Source organism: Wasmannia auropunctata, unplaced genomic scaffold, assembly GCF_000956235.1.
Source record: "Wasmannia auropunctata unplaced genomic scaffold, wasmannia.A_1.0 LD334253.1, whole genome shotgun sequence".
Lineage (NCBI taxonomy): Eukaryota > Metazoa > Arthropoda > Insecta > Hymenoptera > Formicidae > Wasmannia > Wasmannia auropunctata.
Window position 1 is genome coordinate 141,199 of NW_012028637.1, and position 12,695 is coordinate 153,893.

At 38.9% G+C, this 12,695-nt stretch overlaps 1 protein-coding gene across 6 annotated transcripts in view; it reads left to right on the plus strand.

Moving 5' to 3' along the window:
* Nucleotides 1–1,336: 1,336 nt before the first annotated feature.
* Nucleotides 1,337–12,695, plus strand: part of LOC105458893 (nuclear receptor coactivator 7) — an 81,004-nt gene continuing 69,645 nt past the window's right edge. For 3 of the 6 annotated variants that reach the window (XM_011704493.1, XM_011704496.1, XM_011704494.1), the window contains exon 1: nt 1,337–4,222. In XM_011704493.1, coding sequence (XP_011702795.1) covers nt 3,543–4,222 — 680 coding nt within the window. In that variant the 5' untranslated portion in view covers nt 1,337–3,542. The remainder of the gene's footprint in view (nt 4,223–12,695) is intronic. The other 3 variants (XM_011704495.1, XM_011704497.1, XM_011704498.1) reach the window with 2 other exon arrangements.

Genomic DNA, 12,695 nt, shown 5'->3' on the forward strand with positions numbered 1-12,695 from the left:
TTCTTACATTCTTCTATGAAAGAAGATTTTCTATGAGAAAAATTTGATATCTTTTTTTTCACGGAAAAAACGATTTTGTTGAAAGGTCTAAAAATTTTGTTGAAAACAGATCTGAAAATAATTTTTTGTTGAATCATCAAAATAATTTATTGGAATATTAAAATGATAAGTTTTGCTATAAAACGTTTTGATATTCTAGCAATCATTTTGACTTTCGCAGAAAATTATTTTGATTATTGAACAAAAATAATATTCAGATCTGGATTTAGCAAAATTGTTTTTTCCGTGTTTTAAAATTTATATATAAATGATGTAGAAACCATATATTATTTTCAAACCAATGTTATATGTATAGCGGCTTTGGATGGCTTTGAATGAGGCACAGTATTTATTTTAAACTTAATTTATTAAATATGTAGTTTAATTTAAATTTAATCTACCAAATAATTTATTTTAAATTTAATTTACTCAAATTGTTGCTCGACGAGTCTACTGATTTTTGTGTAACGTACTCGTCCTATTTTAACGCGGCTCTGAGAACACATGCAAGTCCACAAAGCAATTAAATTTTCTTACCGTTCTGTGCCTTTCGAGAAGCATAATATTTAACGGCTTATGTTTATATCGCACATTTCGCGCTAAATGACCGTATGTATCTAAACTTAAATTAATGTTGCTCGCGACCTTCGTGGAAAAGAGATAAATCCTAAAATAGGCACGTTTATCGTTAATAACGTGGCATATTAACGCTTCTACGCTTCGAAATACTCACACCCTAGATCCGTGAAAGATATAAAGAAGGAAACGTTTATAAAATTTAGACGACGTTTTCTGACGTTTTTATGAAAACGTTTTTAAAAAAAATTTATTTATGCGCTGTTTTATCGCGGATCAAAGAATCTTATAAACGAGCGACCGTGTGAGTACGGTCAAGATGATGCTACAAATACTTTGAAGCATTTGATTGACCAATCAGAACAACACGGAAAGAACGATTTTGTTGAAAGGTCTAAAAATTTTGCTGAATACAGATCTGAAAACAATTTTTTGTTAAATCATCAAAATAATTTGTTGGAATGTTGAAACTGATAAGCGTTAAAATGTTTTGATATTCTAGTAATTATTTTGACTTTCGCACACGGAAAGAACGATTTTGTTGAAAGATCTAAAAAGTTTGCTCAAGACAGATTTGAAAATAATTTTTTGTTGAATCATCAAAATAATTTGTTGGAATGTTAAAACTGATAAGCATTACTATAAAACGTTTTGATATTCTAGCAATCACTTTGACTTTTGCACAAAATTATTTTGATTATTAAACAAAAATTATTTTCAACTCTGGATTCATGCAGCAAAATTGTTCTTTCCGTGAGGAATTTGACAAATTGACCAATCGGAAAAACTTCAAAACATTTGTAGCATCATCTTGACTATATACCCCCGTGATCGTGTACAGGTTTCTTCTGGAGCCGAAACGAGAATCAGGATCGGCCCGCTCTCGTGCGTTATCCTCTCGTACATACACGCGTCCGTCGCGACTCAGGGTGGGGGATGCGCCGCGAAAGAGAGAGATAGTCTTGCCGAGACGGGCAATACGGCACGCGTATAAATACAAGCGGTCGCGTTCGCTCGCGCTTAGTTGCTGCGATACCCGATTCACGTGACGGCTGTTGATCGAGCGCGCCTCTCGATCCGCACTAGCAGGCCTCGTTCTCCCCGCGTATTTTCTTTATTTACGCTTTCGACGTGTATTGCGTGCGTGCGTGTGCGTGGCGTACGTGCGTGCGTGCCGTGCTGTTTGATAACGAGAGCGAGTCTCGAAGGGGAAGAAAAAGGACGCGAGGAAGAGCGCGACGCTCTATCTTTGCTCGGTTCCGCGCCGCGCCGCGACGTTTTAAGCGCGCGTGTGTTCGGAAAGAAGCGTACGGGAAAGAGGAATAGTTATTTATATTTGAGAAGATATAAAGAGAGAGGAGAGGAAAAGAGAGATTCGAGGAGAGAGAAAGGTCTCCTCAGAATTTTCTCGCGTTCTCGTCGCCGATGCACGATGCGAAACAACAACCAAGTCTCGTCTCTGCTGCCCTCGGCAGGTGAGGGCTGATCGAGTCGAGGTAAAGACGGAACCAGATCTAAATAGTTTCGAGAATATCGCCGAATTGAGAAGCAAAAGTTCGTGCTTGTACAGAAAAATTCAGTCTTCCGTTTCTGAAGAACGAGGCGAAACTCGTTGATCGATCGCTGGATGGTGTAAAAACGGAGCGTTTCGCGCCAGCCAGGGGTCGGCGGGGGTATACAAAGGAATAAATAAATAAAAATATAAAAATAAACCGCGGATCTCTCAGAGTTGGGTCAACGATCGCGCAGATCCCGACGTTGTTCTCCTCCCCTGCACGGGCGTATCCGGGCGTCGATCGGAGCGCACACGCACACGCATCGGCGTACTCCTACGTGGTTAGCACTATACGCGTTTCACGAGAGTGACCGCGTCGACGGCGTCGTCGGCGTCGGGAGTGAAAAGGCGGTCGACCGTTCGGCTGCTTTCACCGCGACGAGCCGCGCCGCGCGCCGGTGGAATAATGCCGCTGATCGCGCTTTACCGCTTCGTACTTTCGTCTCTGTCTCTTATCTCTCTGTGAGAAACGACGGCAGCCGCAAAGTCGTCGATAATTCATCACCGGATAGCATTCCTTCACATCGGGGATCGTCTGCGATTAGAGGAGGTGTGAAAATTGGCTCGTCGAAATTGGCGCAACCGGCGCGAGAAATCGCGCGTCTTATCGCGCATGCAGGTAGCGGATCGGAGCGTCCGCACGATTTGCAGGTATAGCGCGATAAGCCAAATCGACAAGCGTCGAGAGTGTCTATTCCCTCTGCGGCGCTTTGGAATTCGCGGACACCGCAACGTAACCTTCGACGGCCTCGCCGCCGCCGCCGCCCCCCGCCGCCGCGCCGGTGTGTAATATTAAATAGACAGCGGCGAAAAAGATCGTGGCGGTCGACTCTCGTGGCGCGTCTTTGCCCGAGGATACTTGGAATCTTGGTGTTCACTCAATTCGTGGATACATATCTAATCGTGAACGGGCGTAATCGCCGACGGCTTGTTCACTGTAAATTATTCGGTCAACGACACCGAGACCACATCCGCCGCATTCTTCGATAGTTCGTTTCGCAGGATCAGCGAGATACCTTATACATATATTTTGTACACCGTCTCTCGAGATCCCTCGACGATCTTTCTGGCGTAAGACATTAACGACTTCGCAGAAAGCAGCGATCCATTCGATGCAATTATTTTATCCTCGTCCGACGATTTTCCAACAGTATCTTGCTGCTGTATAAGACGTTAACCCGACGTTAGCGATATCAACGGAGAAGAGCCAGCCAAGAGTCTTTCACAACGGTCGGCTCGGTGTATACAGCCAGTAAATACTTAATCCGGACGCGAGCTCTGACCCTCGGTGACCTCGATACGCAAGATACCAACTCGACATTTCCGACGATCTCTGGCGATGCGCGATACGCGATTGTGAATTGCTCGTCATATGGACGACGTGGCCATTCCAGTTAGCATGGAAACAGCCAAGATGTACATCAGCGAGCCGCAGAACGGTCACACGACCACCAAGTTCGCCTCGACCAACTCCATCCCGGCGATGATGGAGCAGGAGTCGTCGCTGGCGAGGATCCTCGGCGCCGTCGGGAAGCAGCGCGAGAATGTGGCGATCCTGCGCGACACGAAGACCCGCCGGCACAGCGTTCTGGAAGATCTGAAGGCACGACGAGACAGTCTCATGCAGAGGGCCCGTAGGGTCAGTCTGTTCGAGGAGAAGGAGAATAGCGCCAAGGACAATGTTAAGGACGGCGTCAAGAGTGACGTCAAGGATGGCAACGCGAAGGATAAGTCGAAGGACAAGAGGAGGAGCAGCGACAGCAACGGCGGTAGGAGAGGCTCGGTGTTCTACGTATCGGAGGATCTGCTTGAGGAGAATCAGGAGGTGTTGGAAAACGAGGACCGTGACCGCGTGGCCCAAGAGGCCAAGAAGGGACGCCGGAAGTCCTGGCATCCGCTCGTGAAGCCTCCCAAGCTGGATCGCAAAAGGAGGAAGGGCGTGTCCGGCATTCCCTCGGATTCCGGCAGCACGGAGGGACTTTATTCGCAGAGTTATCCGCGACAGAAGAGGCCATCCTGGTGGAACATCTTCGTACCGGACTCGGTCGTCAGGTATTTATTGCGATTGCCTTACAATCCGAAACTGCTGCGCGCATACGTGAGTACCCGCTGTTTTGCGAATGACCACGTACTTACCCATTGTACAGCAATCTCCCGGTGAGTCTGGTGAAATTTACGTCTTGAAAGACTGATAACTGAGGTAAGCGAAAATGAGACATGTAAATTCTCAGAAAAGAAAATTCTTGTCGAAGTACAACAAACTGAATGAACCATGTTTGAATTAAGTGCCATAAATATATTAAAGATACTTTCGATACAATGTATCGTATTCTCGATAACATCACATCAGTACATTGAATGAGAGAGAGAGAGAGAGAGAGAGAGAGAGAGAGAGAGAGAGAGAAGGAATTCGCGACGTGATGGGGAATATAAATTTCGGCATAATTCGTTTTTATATTTATGTCGCTTAATTATTTGGCAAATAAATTTCACTGTTAATCTTTCGGTACGATTTATTCGTACATCAATTGCAATTAATAATCATTAAGCGATCGGCGCGGAGTCGTAAAAACATGTCTCGCGTTGCTCGAGAAAACTTGCGCAAAGTACAAGTAAGCGATACTTTAAAACGCCATAACGACCGGTACATGCGATAATCCCAAATATTAATGCCCAATTCTCGCGGTAACTTTCGCAATGATATATTTGTATGTTCCTGGCTGGCCTCCAACATACTGGCGAAAATGACGATTAAGATAACGATGCAATCTGGATGTTTAATTAATTCTCAATAATGTCCAATAATTCGCGGTGAAAATTACGCCTTCCACCTTCCATTTCGACGCCTTCAAATGACCATTTTTTAACTTTCACGTCTCGTAAACTTTTGTGATATCACAATTAATTTGTATCGCCCCGAATACTTTTAGATGCCATGATACGCAGAGTTAATAATAATAATACATTAAATGATTTTAAATTGTCATTACATGGATATAAATAGCTCGCGAAAACGGCTGTTAACTCATTTTAGATTATATCGTTATCTTTTATTGTACGTTGGTATACCATAAGCATCCGACACGTGGAATCGATTTTGAGTGAAAAGACGCGAATAAACGCGTGCCGTTTAGGTAAATATTATGGGATGACGATGGCGTTGAAGTCATAATCCGGGCTCGCGGAAATCTTTTGTCGTTCACCAGACGAGAGAACATTATCGTTTCAGATAACAGTTCTTTGTAACGGCCACAGTATTTTGCGAAAATAATGATTATTCGCGGTCGATACGACGCAGAAATCGCATATAAACGAGATTCCGAGAGCATCAATAAAATATTAGCCGGAAGACAAAGAATTATAAAGTTTTTTTTAGCTCAAACAGTTTGAATCATACTTAACCAAAACTTTATTTAAGATCTTTAAGTACAAATATTTAAACACAGTCTGTTTTTCTCTCTCTCTCTCCATAAAACACAGTCTTTTTAACAGAAGAGACAAAGAACTTGTTTGCTGTACGTTTTAGAGTGAAAAATATTATCGGTGAAAACAGCAAGATATTTCAAATGGAAAACACACGACAGGGAAATTAAATGCGGGACAAAAATAAATAAGATTATCGAGGGTTCGATTTAGGTCAAGATTAAATTCTGGCGTCATCTTGTTTTCACAGTATTCCAGCTGGAAGTAATGTGACATTTTTATTTTGAGGAAAATGAAATTTTCGCGATACTTTAATATTTTTCCCCGAACAATGTCTCTGGGAACATTTTATGAAAGTCCTGCTCATTGCATTGCAATTTCGCGATTTCTCTACGAAAGACTTATTCGCGGAAGTCATCGCGAAAAATCAGCGTTGGTTTGCCCCTTCACAATTTGCCATAAAATCCTATCCAAGCTGGCGGAACCGGATGATCATTCCGATGGACGTGCTTAGTGAGTAATGTAGAAAGTTTCGATCTTAATTGCGTTATGTAATTCAAATGCATTACATGATATATCAATTTTCCGGGTAGTCGCAAATCTCGAAAAGTATAGATATTGTTTGAAAAGATAGATTTCATTTCAATCGTTGAGTCAATTGGGGAATTTCTTTCTCAAGTGGTGTAAATCACTGCTTTTAAAGAGGATGTAATAAATATGAATCGATTTTTCCTACAATTCGAATTTTATGTTTAGATTATCTCTTTCTGCTCTCAAAAACTGAATTCAACTGTTATTATGCTGAAATCATCTATCTTTATTTAATTATAATTTTGTTTATCAATTTTTAATTGATCAATTAAAAAAAGAAATTTATTGTTTAGCGATATGTATTTAATGAAATTGTTTATTCATAGTACAGATTTTTTATATTTTTACTTATTGCATATCTTCAAATTTACACCTTTTTAAGGTATACTTAAATCTCTAAAGAAACGGTGAAGCCTAAAAGCGAAACATTTTATTCTTTTTGGAAATTATACACACATACATAAATATACAATTCTTAATATACATAATTTCTTTCTATATATCAAAACCGGAAACATTACTCAGAATTCATTCGAATCTTTTATTTCGTGCCTTAGACTGTCAACACTACACGTCTATGTTGTTAACATCATCTGATACCGATGTTTGTGTTATTTAATCAACGTAACTTGCTGATAACTTTTGTCATATGTCATCTCGTACGCTTCATTACGAATCCCGCTGTCAGCGCTATCGTTGTTAACATTAATGGCAAGATTGGTTTAAACTTCGAAAAGTTGGTCGGTCTCTTGTTTTGTATTAAGAATTTATAAAAATTCACTATTAATAAGAATTTATAGAATTAATGATGAGTAATAACAATCGCTCTAAATATCAAAGGATTATTTTTACTTTCAATAATATGATAATAAATTTTATCTACACAATTTTTTTTAATCTTACCTAGAATTATTCTTTATCTCAAATACATTAATAATTAAAATATCAAAAATTAGGTAAAAGATTATCTAGAATACTTAAAATATATTTTATTCATTTATATATTATTCGAAGAATTAAGTATTTCTATTACTATATCGTGCTGGGGAAACAAAGAAACATTATTCTCGACGCAAATCGTCCGACGCGTTTCTCTTTCTTCGGCGCCATTTCTGGCGCGAATGGAACTCGAGTGTGCCGCGTTCCGAAAAATTTCGGGTCGTCAAGACGGATCACTCGGAACAGGGATATAGGCAAGCCTCTTTATGCCTCTGCACAAACCGGTCGCGGTGTCTTAAAATATCCCTCTCTGTCATTAGGCGTTTTTTCTTTCGCGACCTCTCTCTACTTCTCTCCTTCTTTCAGATACAAGTTTTATCAAGTTAGATCAGGCATTGATACTTTTCACTAATTACATTATTTCTGATCGACAGATATTTAAATAAAAATGCAAGTGTATCAAGAGACAATGGCCTCAGAACTGGTTATACTGGTTCCAAAAGATTTCGAATATTATATTATTTTCAATGAAGAAGAGAGAGGCTATAATATAATATACATATATAATATATGAAATGTTTGTTTTAGAATATACATACAAAATGCATTTTTATACGGATTTCAATCTTATTATTTTATTGAAAACTACCGAAACATTCCATCGCAATAAGATTAACTTAATCGCATTATTTAAAGGAAAAACGTAATTTTTGCGATTATTAAATTATTTGTCAATAAATATGTAAATATCTAAGGAATGCGTCATAATTAAAAGCGTTGCAAATGCGTCGCATATTCGTGTAGCAATTATTTGTACACAAAAGCGTATGTACAGCGGAACCTTGAAGGCAGATGTTACACCTGGATTCAAGTACACCGCGACCTTACATAATTTGCAAGCCTCCTCCACCGCATTTTATCGACCGACACGAAATTACCGGGTGACATGTTCCGTCCGTATTTATAGGAAAGATTTTGCATAATCGTGTTTGCACGGCTATTACTTTCCTTCCTTTAGCATCTTTAGACGCGTAGTGGCAAGTTATGCATTTTACTTGGCGACCTTATTGCGTCTTAGCCATGCGTTATGCAAACTAGGACAACGATTATTGTCGCTGGAAGTATCGGCGCTATTTCAAATGAAGTGCGAGAATGAGAATACGTCTGAATAAGAATACATGATATTTCATATGGAACTTGTATAAAGTATTGACAGAAAATTTTCCCGATGACATTTTAAAGAACGACGTTTCCTTAATAAAATCATAATTGGAAAGCACTTTTATGCAACTTTGCATAATAAAGTTTTAACGTAAAATGTTATGATTAAAATGAGATTTTAACTTAAATGAGATTTATCTCAAAGTTCATTTGAGATTAACGGAAGGAGATGGTTTTGTGTTATCTATCTGCGTCTTAGTCTAACTTAGTTCGACAAAAACTGTGCGAAAAATTTTTGTTATTAATATTTTATTGATATTTTAATTTGTCAAGGAGTGAAAAAAGTATCGATTTGAACTACAATTGTATATAATTAATTCATAATTATACGTAAAGTATGATTAGAATTTAGAAGTTAACATTCTAAATTCTAATTTAGAATTTGACATTTTAAATTTTAAATTGAAATACGCCTACTTGTGAAAATTTGCAAAAGAAATATATGTATTATTAAAGTGATAAAATTGAAAGTATGGTATCTAGAGAAAATTATGTAGTTTTCGTTACATTATATTTCAACAACAAAGAAGGTATTTTCTCTTTTTCTGTTTCTCTCTCTCTCTCTCTTAAATTTCTCTTTTGATATTTTATAACATGTAGTATAAATAAATCATTTTCTATCGATAAACAAACAAGTACTTGACAATGTTACTTAAACAGTAAGTTGTCCCATCTACCGTGGTACCCCATCGTCTTCGAGCACGCAAGGTGTGTCCTTATCCGCCGGTCGCTTGCGTAAAGTGCGTGCGACGCAACTTGTGAGTGAGACGGGACAGCGTCGTTACGCTCTGATTCCGCCATTTCTGATCATTCCGACGTCTTTTATGGCGCACCGAGCAAGTACAAGGCGTCCAATGGCGATTTGAACCGGCGGCCTCTCATTCCGGCTATTTGCCCCCTTTATTTTTTCCCCCCTCCCACTCGTAGCTTTGCGAATCGCGCATATGCGATTTACGCTTTATAAAGCGTAACACATCCTGAGCATATCAAACTTTCCACACGGAAGTTATACTTCGATCGTGGTAAACGTGATGTTTTATGTGAACTGAGAGAATCACGTACACTATTGTCAATAAACATTTCGATAATTGCCTTTGGTACTAAATAAGTAACTTATACACGGAAAGAATGATTTTGTTGAAAGGTCTAAAAATTTGGCTAAAAACAGATCTGAAAATAATTTTTTGTTGAATTATTAAAATAATTTGTTGAAACTGATAAGCATTGCTATAAAACGTTTTGATATTTTAGTAATCACTTGGACTTTCGCACAAAATTATTTTAATTATTGAACAAAAATTATTTTTAGATCTGGATTCAGCAAAATTGTTCTTTTCGTGTACAACAATCAAATCTAACGTATATCCGTCGTCATATTTTTAAGTGTTTAATTTTTGATAATATTTCGCGGAAGCAACCGCTACCTCTCGATTTCCGGTACAGATGACTGTACGTGTATGGCAGCAATATGAAACTATATATTGTTTCGTAAAACCATTTTGCAAAATAAACATTTTACAGAACTGGAACATTTTCGAGTACGGCAAATAAACGTCATGCATACATCGCGCACAGGCATAACAACATGTAAAACAGTTTAACAATTTCGACGCTTTCCGCGATATAGGTTTTCGACGAGTTTTTCGCCGAGCTGATGAACACGCGCGCGCTGGAGAAAGAATATAGATTCACGCGAGAACAAAATTGTCGTTAGGTTATTACTGGCGCACCTAATAAGCTACAAAACTCGTCTTTCTCGCAAAAATATTCGAAATTTAAGCCAGAGCACCGCAATGTTGCGGTAGTGCGGAAGTAAAGTCGCTCCTAAGCACCGCGTAGCTTATAATCATTCGGCGGGAGAGAAAGAGCCTCGCATTTAAACTTCCTAACGACGCATCTTAGAACGAGCGGATTCGGTCGGCGGGAGAATAGAGCATTATCGAGAATTATAGAATCCGATACCCGTTTGACAAATCAGCAGCTTTGAAGCATGATTTTATTGTAACATGATTCAACAACGCGCGATATATTATTCTTATTTATTACAGTTTTACACGGAAAGAACGATTTTGTTGAAAGATCTAAAAATATTGCTAAAAATAGATCTGAAAATAATTTTGTATTAAATCATCAAAACAATTTGTTAGAATGTTAACACTGATAAGCATTGCTATAAAACGTTTTGATTTTAGCTATCATTTTGACTTTCGCACAAAATTATTTTGATTATTGAACAAAATTATTTTCAGATCTGGATTCAGCAAAAGTGTTCTTTCCGTGTACATATCGCTCGTGTAATTATTTTTATAAAATTATTATTCATCTATTATTTGAATATAATACATGTTCCTTGCTTGTAATAACTTGATGCTTCCACATTACAGTGTTGTCATTTGTCAAAATCAATACCGTCCCCCGTATATAATGAATAACCTGTCTGAATTTTCGATGGTCCTTTTCCTTCGCGACCAGTTGTGAGACGGTCCGGAACCAGTTTTGAACCGCACGGCGAGCGCGCGAAACGCGTTATTGCATTTGCATCGAGCGCGGCAACTGAAAGGGTGCCAAAGACGTGAGGTAGCGGAATATTCGAGCTCTCTCACGCGCTGTGAGGAGCACGCAAAACGAGCGGGCACGAAGATTACGATATCTTATTTTTACTCCCTGGTCGAGCGCGTATACCAACTTTCAGGGACGGCGTTGATATACGTAGGTACGTGTTTGGTACGTCCGTACCGCGCGCGGTGGCATCCTCCGCCAGACGCGGAACACACGAATTCGTTTCGGTGCTTTATATTACCTTAAAAACGCAATGTCGGGACGAGAGTGCTTTCACGATGGCGTGCGACAACGCGCATACAGTTTCACGGGAACGACAAACGCCGATTATGCGATAACAACCAAATGATTTAATGAAATAGGAAGCGTGCAAATGCAAATAGAAAGCCAGGCAGTAAATATTATGTCACGGCGCGTGGCGATGCCTGGAACATTTATATTATTTATTCTGTATCAAATTTGGTTTACGTGCCTTATTACGAACCCTTCACAGACTCTACATCGTGTAACATTATGGCGATGCCTTCGTAATACAAGACAAAAGTTTCTTTTAATCCGGTTTTACTGAAGAGGTTAGCGTAAACTTCAAGTACAAATACAATGTTATTTTTGCAACTACTCTGTGTCTTTCATTAATGAAGAAAGTTTCAAAATGATTTTGTATTATGTTAATTTTGTTGGTGCATAATATAATTGGAAAATCCAGAAATCAAACTTAATTTAAAATATTCTAAAAGTATTATATGTTATTACAACTTAAATTCTTAGAGATTAGCTGGAGTTTAATAAATTTTGTCTTGGTAATCAAACTGTATATTTTTAACTTAGCAAACGCCTTTATCGTGAAGGGATTGAAACGTGTATCGGATTAACGAGATCCATTAATCTGTTGTATATCGTGGATGATTCCTATAGCGCTTATCTCTCCCGCTCTCAATGAAAATGATGAAATTTTCGTGATGTTTTTATTACTAATCAAATCTTGTTATCCTACCGCGTATATTATCTTAAGATATAGTGTACCGATACGTGCGAAATGAAGACAATGTAAAGAGTTGGCTCAATATTAAAACGCTGAAATGGGGAAAATGCTTTGCCGGCATGACTCCGTGTCGACGCAATCGAATGATATTATCGTCGGCGATTGCTGGTCGCGCGTTGCGTTCGGCCCTGCGTTGCACCGCTGCACCCGGCATGGAGACTATTAGAAAGTCGAGCTGTGCGAGTTACGAGCCCCGACGAAACACGGCTGAGCGGCGAATTTCATAACGAGCAGCAGCGGGATCTGTCGTTGCCGCGAAATCTACGAAGCACTTCTACAGTAAAAGAGGAGGAAAAAAAGGGGAACGCAACCGGGAAAATGTTCGCCCGCGTTATTTTCTCGTTTGCGACCACTTAGCCATGTATTTTTAATACGTCGTCGTTGTGATTCTGAGAGTTGCTGCGTTACAAAATCGATTTTTCGAGAGAGATGAAAAACTGCGACGTACGTAGAGAAAAAAAAAATGAATTCCGAGTTATTTGCTCGCAAATAATGAAATATTTCTACAAAATCTATTTTAAAGCTTAATATGAGCATTTATATATAAATATTAAATGGATGAATGAACATAACGATAAAAGTGAGATTTTTAAAAAAATAAGGATTAAATTGAAATCGAAAATATTGCTTTGTACGTATTGACGTTAAATCGAGAACATTGGCATTTAAATGATCAAATAGATTTTCTTGAAGCTGAAATAATAGCTTTCTATTAGTACCGCTATTACTACTATCGGTGCTCCACTATTC